Genomic DNA, 24462 nt, shown 5'->3' with positions numbered 1-24462 from the left:
TTCATCGTCTTTTTTTTTATTAAAGTCTAGGATTGCCACGAGACTAAGGGCTCCGAAGTTCTTTATAATTAAATTCTGCAACAAAAGCACGAACTTCTAAAATTGCATCTGAAGAGGCATTATTATATTCTAAAGTCTAGTTGTAACTAATTCGAAATTATAACTCAACATGAATAAATGCATAATAAAATGAATATGCATGAATTAAATATGATTAGAATATTTTCCCCGCTCCAATGTTATTTTAAATGCAGAAAGTTCTCCTCTGAATAACAGTAATTCATTTTCTCCCTCCAAAATCATAAAATGCTTATCTGATATTAACAAGGGTCTTAATTCAGGTGTGACATTTGTCTTGCTTCCGGCTCCTCGCGCACTGGCACAAAAAAAAATCCATCTCTGACTATACTTATGCTCCGTTTTCAAAAGGACAGGAATACAATTTCTTGTTGATCCCTCGATCCTTCGTCCTATATATATGTAAACCGGCCATTTTATTATTTCAATGAAGAAAATTTGGCTATCATATAGAAATACAAATATATAGCTGCACTTTTCGTAAAATATTGCTTAGATATGAATAAACAGCCTCGAATAAAATAATATGTAGGATTTTACTTTAATTAGTAAGTAGGTATATGCAAAAACCAAGGCCTAGTCCCCCTCCCCCAAATATAATCCTGTGGACGCCCTTGCAATAAGAAGCTAGGAGTACTTAAGAGATCAATATCATTTGGTATGATTGACTTATTTGGCTAAAGGTTGCGGATACATTAAAAGTAATGACTTGCTGACCTTCTTATTTCGTTTCATCACCCCTTTGTTAGTCCAAAAAAAAAGAGAAAATGAATGTATATTAAATTGCTAATTAACTGCTGAAACAGCGATCCACAAAATAAAAAAATAGATAAATTATGTCACGAGTCTCTTGTCCTGGGACATCTTAAGTTAAATTTATAACTCATGAAGAATTTATGTCTTCGTTTTTTTCTTCTTATAATGTAGTTACTAATTGAAATGTGCTTTGTCCATAACCTTTAAAAAAAATCTACAGGATTACGGTTGAATGAGTAACTAAAATAAATTTGAAGTATTTCATTCATAACATTCACAATAAATATCATGAAATTTTCTAGTTGGAAATATTTGTTGTACATATATGGATAAATAGGAGTGAGGAACAAGCATAAACAAAGTTATAAATGAAGAATAGAATAACAATTAATTTCTATAATAAATTTCTGTCTTTTTTTACTGCTCCCCAATCCAAAAAATAATGAAGAACATAAATTATGGGGAATGTGGAAAATCAGGCAATATGCAAAATACCCTGGCAATCTATAAAATTTCCAATAGAGTGGTTAATTTACATTTTTTTAGAATGCCAAGTAAAATAATTTTGGAAAATTGGGTTTTTAAACGATTCATAGCAAGCAATTTGATCATTAAGGATTTGATAAGATTCTAATTCCATTGCAAGCAATTTGATAGTCGTGTGCATTTTCATTGAAATTTATAATATATTTGGACAATCAAACTCATTTCTGATCAAAAAGTGGGTTATTATCCACCGCCACTGCTTCCCTGAGCATCAAAGACCCTTTAAAAATCATATTTTCTAAAATATTTCGAACAATAAACTAAAAAAAAAATAATTGCACCAAAAACCCCACCACCGTCTCTTTCCTGACCATCAAGGACCTTAGTTATTCTAAATTACACAATGGCTTTTTTTTCTATTATACTTATATGCACACACATAGTGCATATAACTATATGCGTTCTATGACAATTGGTCGGAAACATTTTCCCGAATAAAATCAAGAAAATATTGGCGAACATACTTTTTTTTGCAAAAGGACTATTTGGAACATTTAACCGAAAAATGATCATCACATAATGTTTATATTATGTTTGTTTGTCAGTCCAAGAGTATTTTTCATATCGAAGGATCATTAATTTATATCGGGAACTGAATAACACTTCTTCTATTGGAATTGCTCTAGTGTTTGTTTATTATCGAGCTTATTTAAAGTTCTAAAGCGGTACAGATTCGAACCGCATACTTTTGTGTTGTCTTCATATGATGATCATTCATTAATATAAATAATAAAAGAAAAAATTAAATGCAAAATAATCCTAATTAATTTACTTTCACGATATGAACAATACTTATTTATTATACTATATATACTTATATTATCATATTAAATTGAATTCAGATATACGAGTTGTGTTTAAAAATTAAGATAACTTTTCAAATGTCACGTGCATTGTAAATTTGGTATGCTCTATTTTGAACGTTTTCATGTCTTGTTGACGTGCTTGGGCCTCCAGAGCGAGGCTCGTCATTGGCATCTTCCCGGCTATCTTGGAAGAATTTGTACCACTTGTAAACATGCTTTTTTACTCAGAATAGTTTCACCGTATGCCATTGTCAACAATTCATGTATTTTGAAACATTTATATTAATTTTTTAAATAAAATTTGATGCAAATTCTCTTGATCCATGTTTTTAATAGTAAAAATCGCCAAAAATGCAAAATTCTTGTAACCGCTATGTCTCTCACAAACAAAATAAACATATAATATAGCTGAAAAAGTAAGTATATGTTCATGGGAAGTGTACTAACAAAAAAAAAAAAAAAATCGAGCATACCAAATATGCGTTGCCCGCTAAATTTGAACAGTCATCTCACTTTTTGAGAACAACTCCTATAATTGCATACATCAATAAATTAAATGTTATTTTTCGGCCGAATGCCCCGTTTCGGACATTGAGGGATCCATGGCGTAGATATATATTTTCCCTTCTTTTAACTACTTATTGGTTATTCTTTTTATACTGTTCTTTATAAAGTAAGCATATCAATACATACATTGGCTTATACTGCTTACTGTCTAAATGTAGATACATGAAAACATTTGTATGTATATAAAAATAAATCGAATAAATAAACAAAGAAAACTACCCTTAAAGAAATACACGTATATATATATTATATGTAGTATTATGACAAGGAGTTAATTATATTAGAACAGGGGATTTCTCCCGGGATCTCGTTTTTCCGGGATTTTTGGGGTTGTCACTTATGGGAGATCTTGCTTTTAATTATTTTATGATTAAAGTTTAATTAAATGATATACATAATATCTACACAAAATTAGCTTGTTTATCAAAAGTGAAGAACCTGAGAATCGAGAATATGATAATTTTTGACTTTTGCATATCTGGCCAGAGTTTCTGATGGAGACAAAGGAAGGGGTTGGGCAAGCGGGTGAAGCCACGTATTTGACGTGGAGGTGTTAGACCAAACGCAGGATCACTCGCGGTATGAGCAAATAGGGCATTTAAAGAAGCTCTTCTGGAGTTTTTCTTATTTACGTATAAGAATATTTCCCAGGATCCTGTTCGAAGACAGTTTCCTGTAAAACTAGAAAATCTAGTTCCTATATAAGTTCTTATTTCTTTGCCATGAATATGTTTGCCAATCCTGTTGTTGTTATTCTATAAAAAATGATGAAGCATTTGCATTGAGTGTTGTAGTTATACTTATATGATATATTTCTCGGATTTTATTACTTTTATGAGGTAACCCAACTTGTTCGGATAAAAAAAATAAATAAATAAACGTGAAACAACAAATTTATATTGGTATTTTAAGGGTTTATTGGAAACAAAAATTGGGAAACTATATTGGACCAGTGTCTCTTGTAAGTATTCAGTTTGTCTGTTTGTGAGTTTAGCCCGAAGAATGAAACTACAATTTCATATATACATGGTTTTTATTAATATAGAAATATATACATGGTAAATAGTATGATTAAAATAATAATTACATATGAATATAGTACGACTACTTATGAAGTAGAGTATCTTTTTCTTTGGAGGAAATTTATTTGTTTACAATATGGTATTTCTGCTGATGGATATCAAGAACTAACTATCTTCAAAATATAGCATATACTATGCCATATTTGGCATTGTATATGCTATTGATGTTAAGACATCAACAATTTCGAACCGATTTCGATATTTTTAAGACAAAGAGTATAAACTTTTTTTTTTTTGCTAAGGAGCAATTCACATGCAGTTACAAGTTGCAAGACGTTATTTGTTTTTGGTTTAGCTCAGAAATTGGATTATTTTTGTATAAAATGATTTTTTTTATTCTTGTTTTTCATATAAAGAGCAATTTTTGTTTGAGGTGAGGTCAGAAATTTGAGGCAGTACGTCATCTGTGGGTCATTTTTTATGACGTACCGGGTTTATTATTTGTTTAATATAATATCATTTCAAATGTGTCGGTACCACTATATTACCAAAATTCTGTACTAGTAGTATATAGATGAAAAAAGGGACATTTTAAGCTTAAAATTGGCCTTTTTTAAGACATTTAATAACATGTTAATTTTGAAACTATGTGCCAAATATTGTATTGTTACGATTGCACACTGCATAGATTGTAATTTAAAAAAATCTAGCTTAAGCGCTTGTAGTTTATGTTGCTTCATAAGCCATTAAATATAATATTTCCAACTGTTTTTTTTATTTTTTATATTTTGATGAAATTAGTGTTTTTTTTTAAATGACTGTACCAGAAAATTGAAAAAATTTGTTTTGAATCTACCTCAGACACCTTTAATTTTGAAGTCAAAATGAATATTATTTTTTTTTGTTATATTAAGACTTATAAATCAATAAAATTATAATATTGATGCATTGTTTCAAAATTGGGATGGTAAAATACTTTTGAACATGGCCAATTATGACTCTAAATGAACATTTTTCCATCATTAAAGTACCATGCCAAAAACGGTATGAGTGATATAAAATATAGTTGTCTGAGGCGGTAGTGCATGGAATACTTGCCCCATTCTAAATGAGGCAAACCCATCAATAATCGGGTTATTAATATGGTACAATGGTATATTAAGAAATGTTGTTTCTAAATAATTATAACGTCATGAAGAAAATATCATAAATAATTTTTTTTGATCCCCAACAGCATAAAAGACAACTACATTATATACAAAAAATATCCCAAAACGGAAGATTCTAAATTCTCATGTTTTCTATTGCATTGTACAATTCAATATGAATCACATAGTTATTATACATAATTAAGAGTATCTACACAATATTGAAAGACACTTTCATTTTAAAACTGTGCTAAAAAGTTCTGAATGGTTTGATTTAAGGATATACTCTCAGAATATTTCAATCCTGATATTGTTGAAGAAGAGGAGGAGGACGAAGGAGTACTTAAACTCTTCTTTTTTCTCCAAGCACTTCGCTCTCTATTGACTCCATACTCACAAAGAAATGTCATCTCATAATCACAATTGAAATCTGCCCACTGATATCCAAAAAAGCCACCCACAATATAGATACAATGTTGATGATCCTTGGAGCCGTTAGGTTGTGAGGGTGCCCAGTCAAAGTCTTGGATCCGTTGTCCTAGGAGAGAATGATTCAAAAATAATATATCTACGTATTATGTGAATTACAATTATGTTCATATGTTATCAAATTAAATTAAAGGAACAGATGCAAATGAATGATGATGTCATTGGCTCAATAACACATATTCTTTGGAAGGTGCATTGCAGCTATTAATAAAATCTGTACAATACATCTGTATGGTTGTTGATATCCTTGAGAATCAATGTTTTTACTAATTTGCTAATAATATATATTTATAATATGAAGTAAGACAGTTTTTGGCGATCAAATTAACTGTTGACATGATTTTTCCCGATCGTGTATAAATTATTATAAGCAGCAGTGTAGCTGCCTCTATTGTGAGCCGTATGGAAGTTACATATTGTTCATTTAATTATTAAATAGCTTTAAGGCCTCTTAATGTTTAGGGATTTCAAAATATGCGTCCCTGGTAAAAGAAGTGTTATTATTTCCACAATTTCCAAGTTTTAATCTCTTAAATCTTAAGGCTACATTTAGCGCCATTATTAGTTATGTAAAATTTAATATTGAGAAACGTAAGTTTCCTAATACAAAAAAGTGTTCCAACCTATCCATGAATGTACATAATAAATAATTTCTCTACATATTGTGGTATTTTTTCAAATCCTATTTTGCCAAATAAGAAATATAATTATTTATATTTTGAAAATTTGTAATGCTCATTCAGAATGGGCAAATCCCCTTCTTAATTGTGACTGTTTGAACTCTTTACTTGTTTTCCTATATTCAAAAGAAAGAAGAAGCAAGCACAATTGTACAACAAAGTGTTGTAGAGGCAACAATACTTTTGAAAGGGGTGAATAAACTTCCTTATCAAATATCTTTACACCACCTTTTTCAATGTCAAATAAGAAAATGCTTGCTTGCTTACTTCTTCACCTCTCTCTCACACACACACACTCATACACTTATTTTATTGAACAACACTTTAAAAATAAAGTATTTCTGTTGATACTTTAATCTTTATTTTGACCTGAGGAAGAGGTGGAAGAGATGAAAATAATCCCTATTCATCTTATGTACACCATATATGACAATGTAGACTCATACTTCTGTCACGAAGGAACAGGCTTTAATCACTGATGACTTTTGATGTCCAATTTACGGATTAGTTAGCACATTTATTACTGCTTATAGTTCCCTTTAAAAAAAGAAAAGGTCTTTTTAATTATCATTTCCTTTACATTGATTCATTACATTTTTTTAAATGTAATTTAAAAATGTCCTTCTTTCCTGAACTCTTCCCTAAAGGGACCTTCTGCCAAAATATATTATCAAGGGCGTCCTCAGGATAAATTTATTATTATTATAATTTTTTTTTTTGGGAGGGGGAAGGGTTTTGGAATTTCTTTGCAAAAAAATCCAAAAATTAGAATATGAAGAAATAAATTTCAAAAATCCATATTTATTCACAAAAAAATAAATTTTTCAAAAAAAAATTCAAATATTGATATTTTAGAAAAATAAATTCAAAAATTTAGGATCAAAAACTCAAATATTATATTTATGGAAAAAAAATATTTTTTTAAAGAAATTTAAAATAATAAATTATTTGCTGTGCTGAATAAGTTGACCGAATGAACTTTTTTTTAAAAATTTTTTTTTACTCCATGTTTGCAAATTTATTTTTCGTTCTGACCAAAAAAAAAATCTAGTAAAAATAAAAAATAGCTTCATTTTGGGAGGGGTCTGTATCCCCTTCTGTCCGCCCCTGTGGACGCCCCTGATTATTAAAATTAAAAGGCAATAATAAGGGAAGATGAAGCATGCTCTTTTTTCGAATATTAAGAAAGTTTAAAATTGAAATTCAATTGTCGCAATCTTTTAATAATAAGGTAATCCCTTTGCGAAGCGAATAATATTTTTGGATTAGGAAGAGAGGGATCTCGAATCCATGATCACAATTGCTCAAATAAGTTTCCTCCAAGGATTAGCCAATCATTGGAGAATGTATCAATCATGTGACCTCCTCCAGCATCATCTCTCAGTTCACAGATTTACTCCGAGTTCCCCCTCCCGGAGTACTCCGTGAGAGACAAACTCACTACTGTTTTCAATTAATAAGACCTTCCATTTAATTTCTCAATCTCCCAAAGTCCGAATATCTCGAAAAAAATGAGATCTCCCTCCTCATACTCCAATAACATATACCTTATAAAAGAGTTTCCTCATTATTAAAAGGTTTTAATTTTGACATAGAAAGATAATATATGGTGATGGATGATAAAGGTGCATCGCTCAAGATTTTTAGAATTTGACGGAAGTAAGCAGGCTCATTTTAATGACGTAAACATCTATGTATATATACATAACTGAGACATCATTTTATACCAAGGTCAAGTTTGGTAGGAGCATGAGTTTAATATAAAATCAAAATCATATCTATGAACTTATTCAATAATATAAAGAAATCAAATAACAGAGAAGTTAGCCAAATAATAGCGAATTTAAATTTAAAAGGATAATATGAAGGATGCTATTATTTTTATTTGTTCAATTAATACTCAAACAATCGTATTATTATTTTGTAACTTTTTAACTGTTGTCTTCGATCAAACAACTTATAATTAGCTCTTTTGGTACACATATGCTAATGTGAAGGGGGACCTGCACAATCAAAGATTCTTCAATTAAAGGAGAAGAGATTTACGGAGTGAGATACAAAGAGGCGAGATCCCTTGAATATGAAGTTGAAGAGAGGATCAGAAGACGTATTGGATATCCAAATTGTAAAATATGAATTTATAGGAAACATTACTGATTGAACAAATTCTTTCTTCAGCAACTTTCTTGATGCTAGTCCAAGTAACTCATTACGGATATTTCTTTCATAATAGTCTTGGCTGAAATGGTTGCTCCAGATGTGCGATGTTTTTGGATTGAACTTATTTTTTCTTTTGAAGCCCGTTACCCAATTTCGATGCAATTCAGGATCCTTTTGAAAATTGTGATAAAATTTATCAACTGGTGATTGATCAAGGCCACGGCACACGTAGAACTACTATAACATCATTTCTTTGACTGTAGGGGTTTTAGCTGTTGTTGACATTGGATTAGATGAAAAAAATAAAAAAATACAAATAACTTAGAGTGGAAAGTAATACATATATCAAGTCTCATGAATAAATCTAAACCACTTTCTGTCCATTTATCCTATCAATAATTTTTGAAGCACCATTTTTCTGCATTAAGTAATTTCTCATTATTTGCTCGCCGAAAATAGAGTTTCACACGAGGAGGAAATTGTAAGAAGAAATGACGGTACGGATGAGGACCTCGATGCAGACAAGACTGAAGAAGCAGAAGAGAGAGTAAATGAAGTCACAAAAGTGGATACAAAAGACACTGCAAATTCGAGTGCAGATGAATACACGATGGCTCTTCCATGTTAGAATCCAAATTTGGGTTTTAATTTTGTTGAGTGAAGTGGATCTATAAATTCTCAACTCGGGTTGTTATATTATTGTTTTCATTACTCAGTGAATAGTAGATTTGTGAATTCAATCAGTTTATCAAATCAGAATGCAGAACATAAGGAACGCACCTTCCCCATCAACTACCTTGCCTGGCACCCGCTTGGGATGGCATCCTAGTGCTGGGTAACAGTGTCATTGAGGGCCTTGGTGTTTGGATGACAGACACTGCAGGCCTTCCCCTGGACATGCACCCAGAAGGTGTAATTGAGAGGGCTGTAGGGTAGCCAAAAGCGACCTTTCATTGCCTGTGTGTCTAAACTGCCCTCTCCACTCTCACAAGGCTCTTTCCTCTCACTTTTTGATAGCTCTCTCGTGTGAAACTTGGAGATCTCTTGTATGGGTCCTCTTGGACTAATGTGGATTGGCCTGGGCTGTTTTTTTAACTCCACCGTGTCCACTAAGTCTTTTTGATAGAGCCCTTCTTCCTCTCCAACGTTTTGAGCTTTCTGATGACATAGGCGATGGTCCTGGTCTATCTGCTTGGTGTGTACGCTTGGAAATTTGTCAATCACGTTCAAGTGTCATTTTCTGGACTTGTACGTTAGCATGAGAGTTCAAGTTTGTTTTATTTTGTAACTAATTTTTTATGCTTTAATATATATGAATTAATTTCAATCAGTCAAACTTGAATTAGTAAGTGTTCATATTTCAATGGACCACCTGGTAAGTCTGCTATGATAATTAATTCAACACCTTTGCTACGTACTCTTCAAAATATGATTTAGTCTAATTTCCCTCATTTTTAACTCAACTCTATTTTTAAACGTTGGAACCCTCCATGTCTACGGAGAAAGTTGCAGCATGAAAATGCAGTTGGTTGTAAAATTACTTTCCAGTATAATCCCAATATATATAATAAAACTAACAACAGAAAGGAATGTAGTGTTGAATTGTAGCTTATTTATGTTTCAAACCAGATCTGGTTAATTGAATTGTCCCTCGTCTCCCATTGCTATTATTTCATTTCTTTGTAATAAGATGAGCTTGAACTTCTATAAGTGTCCCAAAATACCCAGGAGCGTCCGCAGGGGGTGGGCTGGATTGTCTGTAGGCCCCCAAAGTTAGGATTTATTTTTTGTTTTACTAGAAAATTCATTATTCAAAATTTTTCCAAAAAATATGAAAAATTCATAGCTGTTAACAAAAAATAAATTTTTCTGTAAAAAAATTTCAAAAATTCAATGCTACTCTAAAAAGATAAAATTTAAAGTATAAATTTTTTTTTAATTTTTTTTCATAAGTTCTCAAGAACTAAAATTTATTGGAAAATTTTTCACAAATCCTCAGTTGTTCACAAAAATTACATTTACAGAAAAAAAAATTTCAAGTTTAAATTTTTTCAGTTTTCACAAAAATTCTCCATAATTTTTTTTTTTTTTTTGCAAAGAATTTAATATTTGAAATGTAATTTTTCAAATTGAAAAAAAAAAAAATTCTAATAATTTTTTGATTTTCTTTAAAAATTTCAAAAATCAAGCACCCTCGCCTGCTACGATATAATTATGCGGACAAACTTGATAACTAATTACGAACCATTGAATACATATATTCAACAATAAAAATTCCTCCCTGAACTTCCTGGTGCTATCCTTGAAGATTCCAACTTCCTTGAGGTGGCGACTTCCTTTGAAAATGGATCTATATACAAGAGAGAAAACAAGTTTGACAGTTGCTTCACAATGATCATTCATCTCTTACCTATATTATTAGGCTTATTTTGTTACTCTGAATTAAAATGCAATAAAAGAAACAAAAAAAACAATAAAATGTAGTTGATATCAACTCTCAAGTCAAGGACATCCATTTGCTGCAATTTGAATCAAGATTTTTGAACGAAGATGCACTATAGATGTGCGGATGGGCATTATATGTACTGCATCGCAAAATACATATATTAGTAGTAAATGATGGTCGATTCACTCATTTATTTAATCATATATTTTTATGGATATGCAACGCTGCTCTTTTTAATAATGAGTTGAATATTATAAGTATGATATCGTGGAAATAAAATAAACATGACGTTATTAATTACATAATTATGTTTTAAATTTTTTTTTATTTAATCTAAAATGCAAATAGTAATTTATTCATAAGGGAGCAAGGCTATAAAAATGAATAATTAATTACTAAGTAGGTGCTTTTCTCATAGCCTATTTAATATAACATATATATACTGTCGTATTCTACGGAAAGATAATAAAGGATCTGCAGCCTTCTTTCAACCCCAAACTTCTTGACACCTAAAGAATAACTCCTATTTATTAATACAATAATATTGCTAATTTATTTGAATGAATAAAGGTTCCAGAATATATTTATATTTAGTCTAAATATTTAGTCCGAATTCAAGAATTTTTGTCCTGGTAATGGAAAAATTATTGATTTTAAAGAAATTTTTTATTACATTTTTTTTTTTAAAGATACATTTTCTATAATTTCGTCAGCTATAACTTGAGGAATGTTTTTTAGGAGACGAATTATAACAATTTTGTATAATGTTCCGTCTGGCTATAATAAATATTTTCTTTTCATGACGAAATTAAAAAAAAACTTAAGCGCCTGTCCGCATGGCAATATTTTAAAAGCAATACTGTTTTTGTTATATTAGGATTCAAAAAGTTCATTGTGTTGACACGATGAAGAAATATGCTTAGTCCGAATCAGTTAAGAATGTTGATGTATATAAAGAGTAATGTGAATCTTCTTATTTGAGAAGAGAAAATGAGCACCGTTTTCTTAAAATATCGTTTTAATTTAAATGAAACGTTCGCCTCGAGCCGATTTAAGGGCAAGCCGGATAAATGTTTTGCGTTTTCCACAAAAATCCTTCCTGAGTGAAAACACATTATTTACGCAGAGGAACAAAATGTGAACAAATAAGCTAAAATTAACACGGATATGTCATATTCTAATAAAAATTCATGATCTTTGTATACATTAAGTATTATATTTTTAGTTGAAGGTATTATGATACAGTATTTAACGGATACGAGATGTGGTCTTCCCCCCCCCTTTTTTTTTGGAGGAGAAAAGGTTGAGAGAGTCAATGGAAATAATTAGAGGAAAAATACGTGATATGAGAACCAGTCAATCACAACAAATAAATATATATAATACTGTGTAATTTGGCTTATATTTGACAAAAAAGAAGATAAACCATCCATATTATTCCATTACTTTTATCTATTTTTATGATTACTATTACTCCTTAAAAATAATTATATGTCTTTGCTGGGAGTGAATGGCTGTTGCTTTACTTACTTGGGTGTTGTCTATATACATTTATAACATTTATTTGAAGGTTATTTGTCGGAAGTTGGTTTCAATTTTAATAATAATAATATAAATATATTGGTCCAATGTAGCAACATACTCTCATGCTTGAATGCATATATATGAAATGTATTTACTGAGGATCAGACAGAATCAATGAATGGTGTTGTTGTGAGCACCCTTCACGCTGCCCCCTCCCCAATATAGTTCATATTCGAAGAAGAAGGAAAATGGGTTTAATCTATTTTCCCTTTACCTAAGACGCAATCCCCTCCCTTCGCCCTTGATATTTGCTTGGCTCCTTTTTACGGAAGAGAAGGACGCAAATGATAGCGATTAATTATTATTCTACAGATAGCAACTACATATGACTCGATTCTAATGGAAGGAACAAAATCCTTTTTATTATTCATTCATTTAAAAAAACTTTGTTCAACTTAGTTGTTTGAATTAATTTTATTTCATAAATAATCCAATCTTTTATTTTTTCCTTCCTTTATTTCAAGTACACTGAGAGAAACAAAATACTTTTTTTTTTCTTCATCTAATCCTTAGAAGCATTTTCTGTGAACAATGGATGGACCACATTCATCATATTCTTGTTTGGAGATCCACATTTGTTGAAAGGTAGAGAGGGAAGCCAGGATGGAGCCTCCGATCCAGACGGAGTACTTTCTCTCTGGAGGTGCAATGATTTTGATCTTGATGGTAGATGGTGCCAAGGCCGTGATTTCCTTTTGCATACGATCAGCAATACCAGGGTACATGGTGGTACCACCAGACATGACTGTGTTGGCATATAGATCCTTACGAATGTCTACATCACACTTCATGATAGAGTTGTAGCAGGTTTCGTGAACACCACAGGATTCCATGCCCAGGAAAGAAGGTTGGAAGAGGGCTTCAGGAGAGCGGAAGCGCTCATTGCCAATGGTGATAACTTGTCCATCAGGTAATTCATAAGACTTTTCCAAGGAGGAAGAAGCGGCAGCAGTTGACATTTCCTGCTCAAAATCAAGGGCAACATAGCAGAGCTTTTCCTTGATGTCACGAACGATTTCACGCTCAGCAGTGGTTGTGAAGGAGTAACCTCTCTCAGTGAGGATTTTCATCAAGTAGTTGGTCAACTCACGACCAGCCAAATCAATTCTAAGAATGGCATGGGGAAGTGCATAACCTTCGTAGATGGGAACGGTGTGTGAGACACCATCTCCAGAGTCGAGTACAATGCCAGTGGTACGACCAGATGCATAGAGGGAGAGGACAGCTTGGATAGCTACATACATGGCGGGCATGTTGAAGGTCTCAAACATGATTTGAGTCATCTTTTCTCTGTTGGCCTTGGGGTTAAGAGGAGCTTCTGTGAGGAGGACAGGTTGCTCTTCTGGGGCAACACGGAGTTCATTGTAGAAGGTGTGATGCCAGATCTTTTCCATGTCATCCCAGTTGGTGATGATGCCGTGCTCAACGGGGTATTTCAAAGTAAGGATACCTCTCTTGGATTGGGCTTCATCTCCTACATAGGAGTCCTTTTGACCCATACCCACCATCACACCCTAATAAACATATGAAAAAGAAGGTCATTAGAGATTTCCCTTCCTGCACGCAACTTAAAAAATAAATCTCCAAGAACCTGATGGCGTGGTCTTCCAACGATGGAGGGAAAGACGGCTCTTGGAGCATCATCTCCTGCGAATCCGGCTTTGCACATACCGGATCCATTGTCGACAACTAATGCAGCAACGTCTTCATCACACATCTTTGCAAATAAATGAAATCTTTTTGAAAATAAAGAATTGAAGACAAAGTTGTTGTTTGTTTGACCCCTCGGAAAGTACTCGAATCATTTGAGGGGTCATCTCCTACCTTTTATACATACATTTATTTACCTATCTTTTTCCTTTTAGAAAGCACATTTAGTTAGACCGGTAGGAAAGTTAATTGATGATGCTCTTTGACCCCCTTAATAAAGATGATATTTTTGACCATATTTGAACATGGAAACTTTTTTTCACTTTCTCAAAGGGGTGGGCATTGCTTTTGAATTTATCTCCCTTACAAATATGTACATACCTATGTAGTAGGTATATTATACCCACACATATATACACTGGGATGTTTTTATTTATTTAAAAAGTAAGAGGAAGATGTACATACATATGTAGGCTCACTTAATATTTTGTACATTCATATAATTAATATTTTAAGTGCATTTTTGTAATATTTCTCTATGATGATTTTTTTTAAATGTATATATATGTGTTGTTTGTATATGTAAATAATATTGAGCTATTTAGGTTTTCTTTTTTGAGAATGGATGTATATTAATTATCTCTATTAGGTACATATTGATAATACTGATGACCCTACGACTACATTCCAATTAGATTAATTAATTAACAAGTATCAAATATTTCTCTTCTTTTATTTATCTATTCTAAATATTGAACAAGCTCAGGGGTATGCAAAGGATTATACATATATATATTTTTCGAGGGAGGGGGAGCTTTGTTTTTGGAGTTTATTTTTTTTAAATTGAAAAATTAAACTTATATAAAAAATTTGCAGAATTTAATTTCATATATAAATTTTTAGAAATAAAAAATAAACTTTCTAGTAAAAATCAAAAATTCCTTATATTTAGGGGGAGGGAGGGTTACAGCCCCTCCAACTCACCCTCTGCGGACGCTTTTGAAGTTACACCTTGTATAAAATCGCAATTTTCTTCATTTATAGAGTTGATTGGTTGAATATGAGTTATATTTTTATCTTATAACCTTTCAAAAAATAGCTTTGGATGAATAATTATTTTTTCTTACTTGTTTATTTTATTAATAGGAGTTTCAATTTTGTCTGATACAACCATCTTGTCTTTCTTAGAATGAATTTAAGACGACTTTTGTGACTTCATATAGCACTCACTACTTTTCGTTTGAGATGATATTTTGGGAATGCTGTTCAAATATTGTTAAATTATATAAGTCTAATCCACAATACTAAATTTGATAAAAAGTCTGTACCTCGATCCACAACATAAAATAGTTGTTTGTTTAAAATCCATTTGATTGATTTCTTAAATCAAAACGCGGCCAAACAGTACCTCTTTTTCGGACGATTGAAAATTAGTTATTTTCTAGTAAAGAAGAATAAATTACAAAAAAAAAAATATGTTTATATATCCTGCTATACCTAATTTCGAACTTGTGTCATTTCGGTACAGTCTAATATATATTATTATATTATTTTATTTATAGTACAAGTTGCGTTTCTGTACCAGTTGTAGTTGTTAATTGTTCAAGTTGCAATTTTGCTTCTAATAGGGATATTTTAAATCTATTAAACTCACTATTAATTGATGCAATCCTTTCATTTTTATCACTTAATACAGGGAGTTAAGATCCAATCAGCCCTTGGGTGTGATGGCGTTTTTGTCATGGCACAGATTTCTGATGTGAAATTTTGGGAATCATGGGCGACAGTTGCTCCTGATGTAAAGAAAATTGAATTTACAGGGAAGGAGCAGTGGCTATGATTTTTGTACACAACAACACGGATATTTTAAATTGGAAGGTCTCAAATGTTACTAGCGGCTCAATCCATTTCCGTACGAAAGATTGTTAAGGCTCTTATAGAGACTGATGATCCCAGACAGGTAGCTGAAGTGGCTAAGCGAGCACTGTTCTGACTTCATTGGGAAGGAAATATGGCCCTGTATCTTCATCCGATGGATTATTTTGTCTTAGGCTATGTTGAATCTAAAAGAAAACGAACATCTTATTGCCTCAATAACTCTCTGATTGCCTTCATTCAAGAGACAATGAATCCCATGTGAGGGAATTACCTCGTAAATGCCTGCTTCTTCTTCTGGGCCGTAATATATCCTAGAGGTGGATACATTGAATAACCTTGTACAATTCAAGCCAATTTTTGAGTAAATCTGCCGAGAAATGTGGCCGATTTGATATTAACACCATTTCATTTATTATTTCTAGCAAATGTTTATCCCCGGGGTTGATTGGACCAAGAAGGGAGGGGGGAAAAACATTGACAATGATCAATATTATTTCTTCATAAAGTTTAAAACCCTTCAGTGTAGGGTAGCATTATAATAATGAATTGCCAAATTACAATTTACAAAGAAAATCTTCCCATTGTAGAATTCACCTTGTTAATTTAATTAGAAGGGTGGACTCATTGAGTTTGTACGGTTAATTATAGAGTGTTTTTCAAACAAATCTCGACGCCCCTTTTGATGAGAAACGTTATCGCTAAGCCAACATATTTGTGCAAATATTGATTAAGAGGTATTTATTTCGCCACTTGGTTTAGAACTTTGGTCAGGTAGCTTATCTATTCATAGAATGTTCTTCAAAAATTTTCATTAAAAATACATCTAACATTTCCTGTTATATGCAATATATTATTTGAATTACAATCAAGTTCACCTCCCAATATGTTTATCGAGATTAAATCAGGAATATATATTAATTGCATTCATGAAGAAGTTATCCAAATATCACTCTTACATACTCATTGTCAGGGTTAAAACGATCTATTTTTTTGATTGTTAGCCAAGGTACTAGATATACATATGTAGGTATATTTATTTATGGTAAATATTTTGAGAATGCTTATTTTCCTTTTTTTGCAATAATGATTATTATTGCTTTAGTTAGGGCAGCGTTTCTTAGCCTTTTTATATCTTCATTCCCCATGTTCAGAATCTTATTTGATTTTTGACCTTTTTTTTTATTTATATCAAATGCAACTTTTCATTATTTTATAATAAATGATATTTCTAAACTACGTTTTTAAACAAGGTCTAAATTACGAACCACTACTGTGTTAGGAAATGTTTTTATGTTATTTTTAATGAGTTGTGTATTGATGGAGTAAGTTCCTGTCTCATTTTTACACAAATATTTACGTCTTTGCTATTTTGGCTTTTCATTTTATTTATGTTCATTGGATAAACTGGGTTCTGCATTTAACTGAAAAAAATCCTTAATTGGGTATAACCTAGAGGTGGATTCGTTCTAGGCCTAAAAAGCCTGTGGCTCGAACCTTCCAGTCCTACATTTATTTGTCATGTAAAATAATCCCTTTACAACTAATCGATGACGTCATCCTCAATATGACCCATTTCGAAAAATAAGCTGACGATGACGTTAGTGATCATTTTTAAGTGTTACAAATGATCACATTATTCATTACTCTCCTCCAGAAATCGTGAAACATTATCAAGCCATAAAAACACAAAAAATGACTTTTCTATGAAAACCTGAATATTCTTACACCATTATTTTATTTGTATCCAACATTATGTGAAGTATATTGAAAGAGTTTCCACCCTGTATGTATTTTAAAATTCCCCACTGACACCTGAATCGTATATATTTGTATTTTTTTTGGGGGAAATACAGGTTGGTCAGGTGGATTAGATTATTCAATAAAATAAAAACATTGATCCGTTCGGAGTTAGTTTATAACTACATTTTGCATATTTATCATCTGTCAACAAATAAAAGAGATATGGATACATTTGCATTTCACTTCAGGCATCCTGCGTACTTTTACTATATAAAATTATTTGGTAAATCGCTCGGTGGGAATGCAATCGAGTATGAGGATTTTCTTATAAAATAAAGTAGTTCAGAGCAATGGTTCTCAAACTGTGGAACACGATGGCAGCTTGCATAGGATGTTATAAAAAGGTTTACAAATATTTTTGTCAATAATTATCAAAGTTTAAAAAACAAACAAACATATAATGATGATATAATGTATAAAGTTAGAAAACTACTGGTCCTATAGAGTACTCATATGAATTCGCATTGAAATGCTATATAATCAATTTACCATACAATTAAGTAGTATTGTTTCTGCTCTTATGTAGGACCGAAGACTGCCTCTAGTTCAGTTCTGCATATCATTCCGAAAACTTATACAGCTCACTCCTTGATGACGACACTCTACTTAATTTCTTTTCTTTATATCAGTTCTAGTACTGACAATCCGTAGGTGTTAAGACTGAACTGGATGCACAAATGATTAAGGACCGACGCAACACCACATATACCACCCTTATCACGGTTTTTGGGAAAAATAAAAATCCACGTTGCACGGGGACTTTTTTTGTACTGAAATAATTCGTGCTTACCTCAATAAATAATTTTTGTAATTAATTTAATATAAAAACTGCAATATGAGGGGAATATACTGCACTATACTGGTAGTGAGAATAATTCCAAACACTGCCTTCTGTGAAATATGCAGTGTTTGAAACGGCGTTAAGTAGGGGGGAACCCCCAGTATGATAGATTTGATTCAATTAGTACATGTAAGTCTTACCTGTTGGAAACCATGCCCACTTTCCTACATGTCCATTATCTGATCCACCAATCCACACACCCGTTCGGTGATCTCCTATAAGCGATAACAATGATGTAATTTTTTTTGTTAATATTATGATACATGATTTCATTGATTTAATAATAAGGAATGTATAAATATGTACATCTACAGACATTTAACAACATTCAAATACGTAGTCAACATAAATTATTCGATTTCGTTTAATCATTGTTTGAGACAAAAAAAGTATTCAAACTATGCAATAGTAATCTTTTTTTATTCCTTGACTTACAATTTATGTATGCAGTATTAAGTACTTGCACGTTGGTCGTAGTTCTGAAAATCCTAGAGCGTTCTGACACTTATAATTTTTCGTGGAGGGAATCAATTCCGCTCTTTAGACAAGGAGTGGATGCCCAAGGTGAGCTAGGAATCTGGAAATCGCCCGGAAAGTTTAAACGAGAATTAACAGGAACCTTTACAAACTTCCCAATGATATGGTGTGTGCAGTGTATGAGATATTTAAACCTTGTAAAATGGAATGATTTACAAACGAAGTCGATATATCCTATAAGTTATAAAATATAGATTCAAGTATAATTAATTTTCTAAAATATGAACAAATATTCTTTTACTCTATGATCAATCCATCGCTGAATTAATAATAATTCAAGATGTTTAAAATCTATGGCCAACCTTGTCCCTATATGTAGTGTTGTGTCCGTTCTTATTTAGGACTCAAGACTTCAGTCCCGTCTAGTTTAGTCCTGCATATCAGTTCTTGATGAGGGCATTTAACTTTATTTCTTCTTATTTTAATCAGTTCTAGTACAGACACTCCAAAGGACCCACAGTCTGAAGTACCAGTCCTAAGAATGGACTGGACGGAATAAATAAGGAACGCCACAACACTACCTTTATGTCCCTATAGGATCGAAAGGACTAAAAAAAGTTCGGTCTTAAAGGAAAATTCAGTCTAATATACATATTGAGACCTAACAAATTAGTCTACAAGTGATAAAGATTAAATCTCGGTCTTTGATCGCGGTATGGACTTAAATATCAATCCAAATCGGCTATCAAAAATCACTTCAGACCAACTGAAAAAAAAAAAAGCTCATGGAGTGAGTGTCAACACTACAGTATTACAAGTGTAAATCTAATTGGTCACAATATCTTTTCGATTCACCCCTTTTCTATATAGATGAACAATAATTGAAACCATCATGTTCATTATTAGAGTCATTGTTGTTGATGGCATACAACATACGACATCTTCACTGCCTAATCCTTTTAAAATTTCCATACCTTAAGGGCTATGTATAAATGTATCTACACATACTTTCAAAATAGGAAGGCTAATAGAGAGAGAGAAAAAAAAAAAACCCCATGTTTTTCACTGACGATTAAAGTATTTTTTCCCTTAAGCCTCATTTTACTTCCGCTTCATTTTCTGGGAGTTACTCTTTTTCTTCTACGTTTGGGAAATGGTTTCATTTGTTCACAACTTATATTTTTCTAGACAATAATGAATCATGTCTGTCTATCATCATTTTTTCTGGTTATACATTATATAGAAGGATTAATTTTAACTAATCAGTTTCTAGGATTAAATTTTTATTTATTTATATACATTTTACTTTCTTGAGATGAACGCAGATATTATAAATAAAACGGCAAAACCACCGGAAGATATTATCACACGGAAATTTGAGAAGGGCTCCTTTCAGACTACATGCATTATAGATTACTCCATATGTGTACCATCTTACTGCATGATCTATCATTATATCCATAGTAAAATATAATTGTGTTTGAATTTGCCATAAACATATGTTTTTTCTAATGACTAAGCTTGAACACGCAGATAAAACAAAGCTCCTCAATAATTATGTACAAACCTATCTATCTATATACTTTTGTATGTATTTTCAAAGCAAGGTATAATTATGATCAAAATTATACACACACTTAATTACTGAATAGGTATGCAAGTAGTTATTAGACTGAGTAAATGCTTGTCTATTAAAAACACACGTTTTTGACCCCCCCCCCTTTCACATGGGGGTAAACTGACAGAAATGACTCCATTTTAATAAAGTCAATTTCTTTTGATGGATATTTACTTATTACCTACTACTGCATAGTCCTTTGCTAAATGAAACAAGTTTCAAGGCTCTGGTATCTTTCGAAGATTATGATTTATTTAACTAGAGCTGTATACAATATAAAAATAAAAGAAACTGAAAAATGAAATGGTAAACCTGACTATTCGAAAAATATTTTGGAGGAGAACATCTTAGTAGACATTACGTTTCATTAGATTAGCTGCGAGCAGTTTCGATAGCAAGGAAATAAATACAAATATAACTCCGGTTATAACAAGAACATATTGGCAGGAATGAGTTAGATGTCGATCCTCAATTCCACTTTGAGTCCATCAACAACTTACACTTGTAAAGCTTTTTTTTAAAAAAATGCTCACTCGATAGTCAACAAGATTTTTTTTTTTGCACGCCTTTAAAGTTATATTTTATGCAACTCTCGATATATAAAAAGTGATATACTACTCCAATTGATTTAAATGAAAACTCTCTCATTTAGTGAAAATATTACTGAATTCTTCAAATACACCATTATGACCAAACCTATGACCAACTTAAGAGTAGGCTTAAATTTATTTATGACGTTCTCCAGGCAGGACTGTGACTAGAATGTTATAAAATAAATGTGTTTTTATTTGTTTGACAAATGATTGATAGTGTTATTAACATACTAGAAAAGTATTTCAAATTTTGACACAAAAAAATTATGTTCTTTAAATTTTTTGGACAATAATTTCTATCTTTACACAAAACATTAGAAATTTGACAAAAAAATAAAATCAGTCACTCACTTTCTCCACTTACCATTATAGGGAGCTCAAATACCACCAGTGGTACGCGTCTCACAGATTGAGAATCCCTATTCTAATATCCTATAGCGATATTTCAAGAAGGACACGCAAAATAAAATTTTTTACTCTTTAAAATTTATTCAATAAGTATGAAGATTTAAGAATTGCCACTAAGTGCATTATTACATAAATAAAAGCCTTGATAATAAATTAATGAAATCAAATATTTATGGCAACTGTTCAGTATAAGCTGAACATGAACACATTAATAATAACTCAAATTTTGAAATTTGAAATAGATATGACATTTGTATCTTTAAGCAACATTAAGTCAAGTCAATTTGTTTTTGCTAGTACAGTTTTATGCAATATGTTTTTTCTTCCCATGTACCCAAGTGTAAAACTATGGATTCCATTTTCATATTATATGCTTTTTGATTATTATGGGCAGCTCTGGAGATAAATTTACATATATTTATGGCCGAAAAAGGTTTTTTATGCATATTTTTATCAATTCTCTATGGTGATATTTTTGGACAAAATGAACTGTATCATTAATAGTCGTTCATATTCAGAATTCATTTTCATGTTTTTATTTTTTTTAAATACTCACAAGTCGTATATGTATAAAATAATAATTTTTTACTGAGAAAAAGTGGATTTTATCTGAATTTTGCTCTTATTTGTTTTTGAACATATAATAAAATAAAGTGGTATGAATGTATATTTTTGACTCAATATAGCCCTATTGGCTGCACAGCCAGAAGTTCTTGTGGAGAACCTTGACATAGGGTTCGGAGATAATGGGTTATAAACTGTATTCTTCAGGGTTTATTTTTCCCCGGAAATGTTGGCTGCATTTCTTCTCAATTTACTATCAGAAGACGTTATCCAAAGGATTGAGGTCCTGTCTGTAGCAATCCAAATCAACTTGCTCCAAAAAGGCAAATTGTCCTCTGATAACTTATAGACCACTTTTGAGGTTTGGGTTAGTGTACCATCCTGCTGCAATAAATAGTTACCATCTTGGACATCATGAAATTGTAAACGGTCGCCTGAAGCAGTAGTTTCGGCGTGGATAAATATTTCAATATGGATTCTTTTGTTTGCGTTAATAGAACATATTTGATATGAGGGTTAAAACAAATGCATATATCTCTGTCTAATCTTTTATTAATTTTGAATAAGTTTAAAAAAAAAAAAAAAAAAAAAAAAAAATATCTCGTCAACCTCAGGAAGATCATCTCGTTTTTATTTCAATATCCCCGTATGTGCAGGGTCGTTTAACTACATCTTGAACATTAAGGAAAGTATTTAACTCAGTTATTTCAATTTTAAAGTGAGAAATTGAGTCTTACTTTTACAACTTTTAGTTCAAAACAAGTATTTATGATTTAGAAGAATATGAGGAACATCATCATCGGAATTGCTTGCCTGGGACACAACCCTGTGTAAATCAAGAAAATGCTCAGATATCCGAAAAGCACAGTCTACGACGTCTATAAACGGAGGATATTAGAGTAAATCATTGAAGTCCTGGACTGATAAATACTGCACTCTCATATTCCTTGCAGACATGAAAGTCTCTTGAAGTAATCTCCTGAGACTCCGATAAACGCTCTTGACAAAAAGCGCTAGGACCATTAACACTGACCTGAGGATAAAGCCATATTAGATTCGTGAGGAAAACAATGGACTGTCGACAGATATCACACCATCCAGAGTGATAGATGGTTGGCAATGGAGATAACTAATGTCACTCAAGTATTTAAAGCCAAGTTTCCGTCCAGCATCATAACCCTTGCGATCATTGGGAGCAATGACAGTGTCATGCCTCTATCTTCTTTGAGCCAAAGGAGAGGGTGGATTCCGAAACGGTACTGACCAAGTGATACTTTCGATGAAAGCTGAGGCCATTGGTCTCGAATTCCTTTTTCAACAAGACTCGGCCCCTCTCACAAGGCTGCAATACCCAAAACACTTTTTTTAAAGGTAAGGAGGTGTCATTTTGCCCCCAAAGTAGAGAGGAAGGTTTCTGCTAATTCACACAACATCATCGACTCCTTGAAGACCTCCATCATCAAGTAATATAACAAAGTTTTTTCTGAGGACGTGGTCTAGTCCTGCAACTCCATAAGCCCTCGGATCGTGCGAATGATAAGCGAAAAATTCCAAACACATTCAATGAATTTTTTCTTTTGTATTATTAGAACTAGTAAATAAAATTTCCAACAAGTACTTGCTTCCCTTATTGCTCAGGATGCAGTTAAATGTAGTCCGGATTTACTTGAACGACCCTGTAGAGTGTACATTATACATAGATACATATTCAATTAATTGAAAGTTTTTAATGTTGAGAGAGAAACTCAATGAAAAAGTAGATTTGGTTGAATATTGCGTAGAATGGGTCAACTTCTCCAACTTGATTAAAAATCGAATATATATATCCGACATAATTATAATTAAGTTATCAATTCATTCTATATACCCTCAAGCCCCACTTATAGCAATACTCGTATAGTCTACATCATTCTACTTATATAGAATAGAATTATGTCCTTGATATTTGGCCTGTATATCTTCATTTATTTATCTACTACAAATGGAGGACCAGGGGAAATATGTTGATTGTTGAGTAATGGAAATAACAAAACATCATGGAGGAGACTGAGCTCCGTATCCCCTTCCTACTCATTTGCTATGCTATTAATGTACATATATATGTTGGCATATTATTATAGGACGCATAAGGTGGTCCCTGTCAGTGTCATGTTTGTCGACATGTTTATAGAAGATGAAACTACTCAAAAATACTTACATTTGTACGCATGTTATAAGTATGTGGTTTGACCTCCTACCCTGATTCGTAGTATTCCAACTCATGTAAATTTCATATTTTGATATATATAGGACATAATATTTATTTATTAGTCTATCAATGAAGAAGGATAGAGAAAGAGGAGATACAAAGA

The 24462-nt window shown here is 31.9% G+C and overlaps 3 protein-coding genes across 4 annotated transcripts in view; 1 reads left to right on the top strand and 2 right to left on the bottom strand.

Moving 5' to 3' along the window:
- Positions 1-24462, top strand: part of LOC121114758 (85/88 kDa calcium-independent phospholipase A2) — a 103989-nt gene that overhangs the window by 40341 nt on the left and 39186 nt on the right. The window lies entirely within an intron of this gene.
- LOC121114762 (lithostathine-1-like) overlaps positions 4163-24462 on the bottom strand; it is a 54267-nt gene continuing 33967 nt past the window's right edge. The window contains exons 3-4 of the mRNA XM_040708820.2: positions 18592-18666; positions 4163-5461 (exon numbers count right to left, since the gene is read on the bottom strand). Of these exons, the coding sequence (XP_040564754.1) occupies positions 5163-5461; positions 18592-18666 (374 nt within the window). The 3' untranslated portion in view covers positions 4163-5162. The remainder of the gene's footprint in view (positions 5462-18591; positions 18667-24462) is intronic.
- LOC121114760 (actin, muscle) lies at positions 12678-14092 on the bottom strand. Its single transcript, XM_040708817.2, has 2 exons — positions 13874-14092; positions 12678-13796 (listed from the first exon to the last, which is right to left on the bottom strand). Exons 1-2 carry the CDS (start codon positions 13997-13999, stop codon positions 12792-12794), a joined length of 1131 nt encoding a protein of 376 aa, XP_040564751.1. The 5' UTR covers positions 14000-14092; the 3' UTR covers positions 12678-12791.

Source organism: Lepeophtheirus salmonis, chromosome 3 (genome assembly GCF_016086655.4).
Source record: "Lepeophtheirus salmonis chromosome 3, UVic_Lsal_1.4, whole genome shotgun sequence".
Classification (NCBI taxonomy): Eukaryota; Metazoa; Arthropoda; class Copepoda; order Siphonostomatoida; family Caligidae; genus Lepeophtheirus; species Lepeophtheirus salmonis.
This window is presented reverse-complemented; position numbering and strand designations above follow the sequence as displayed.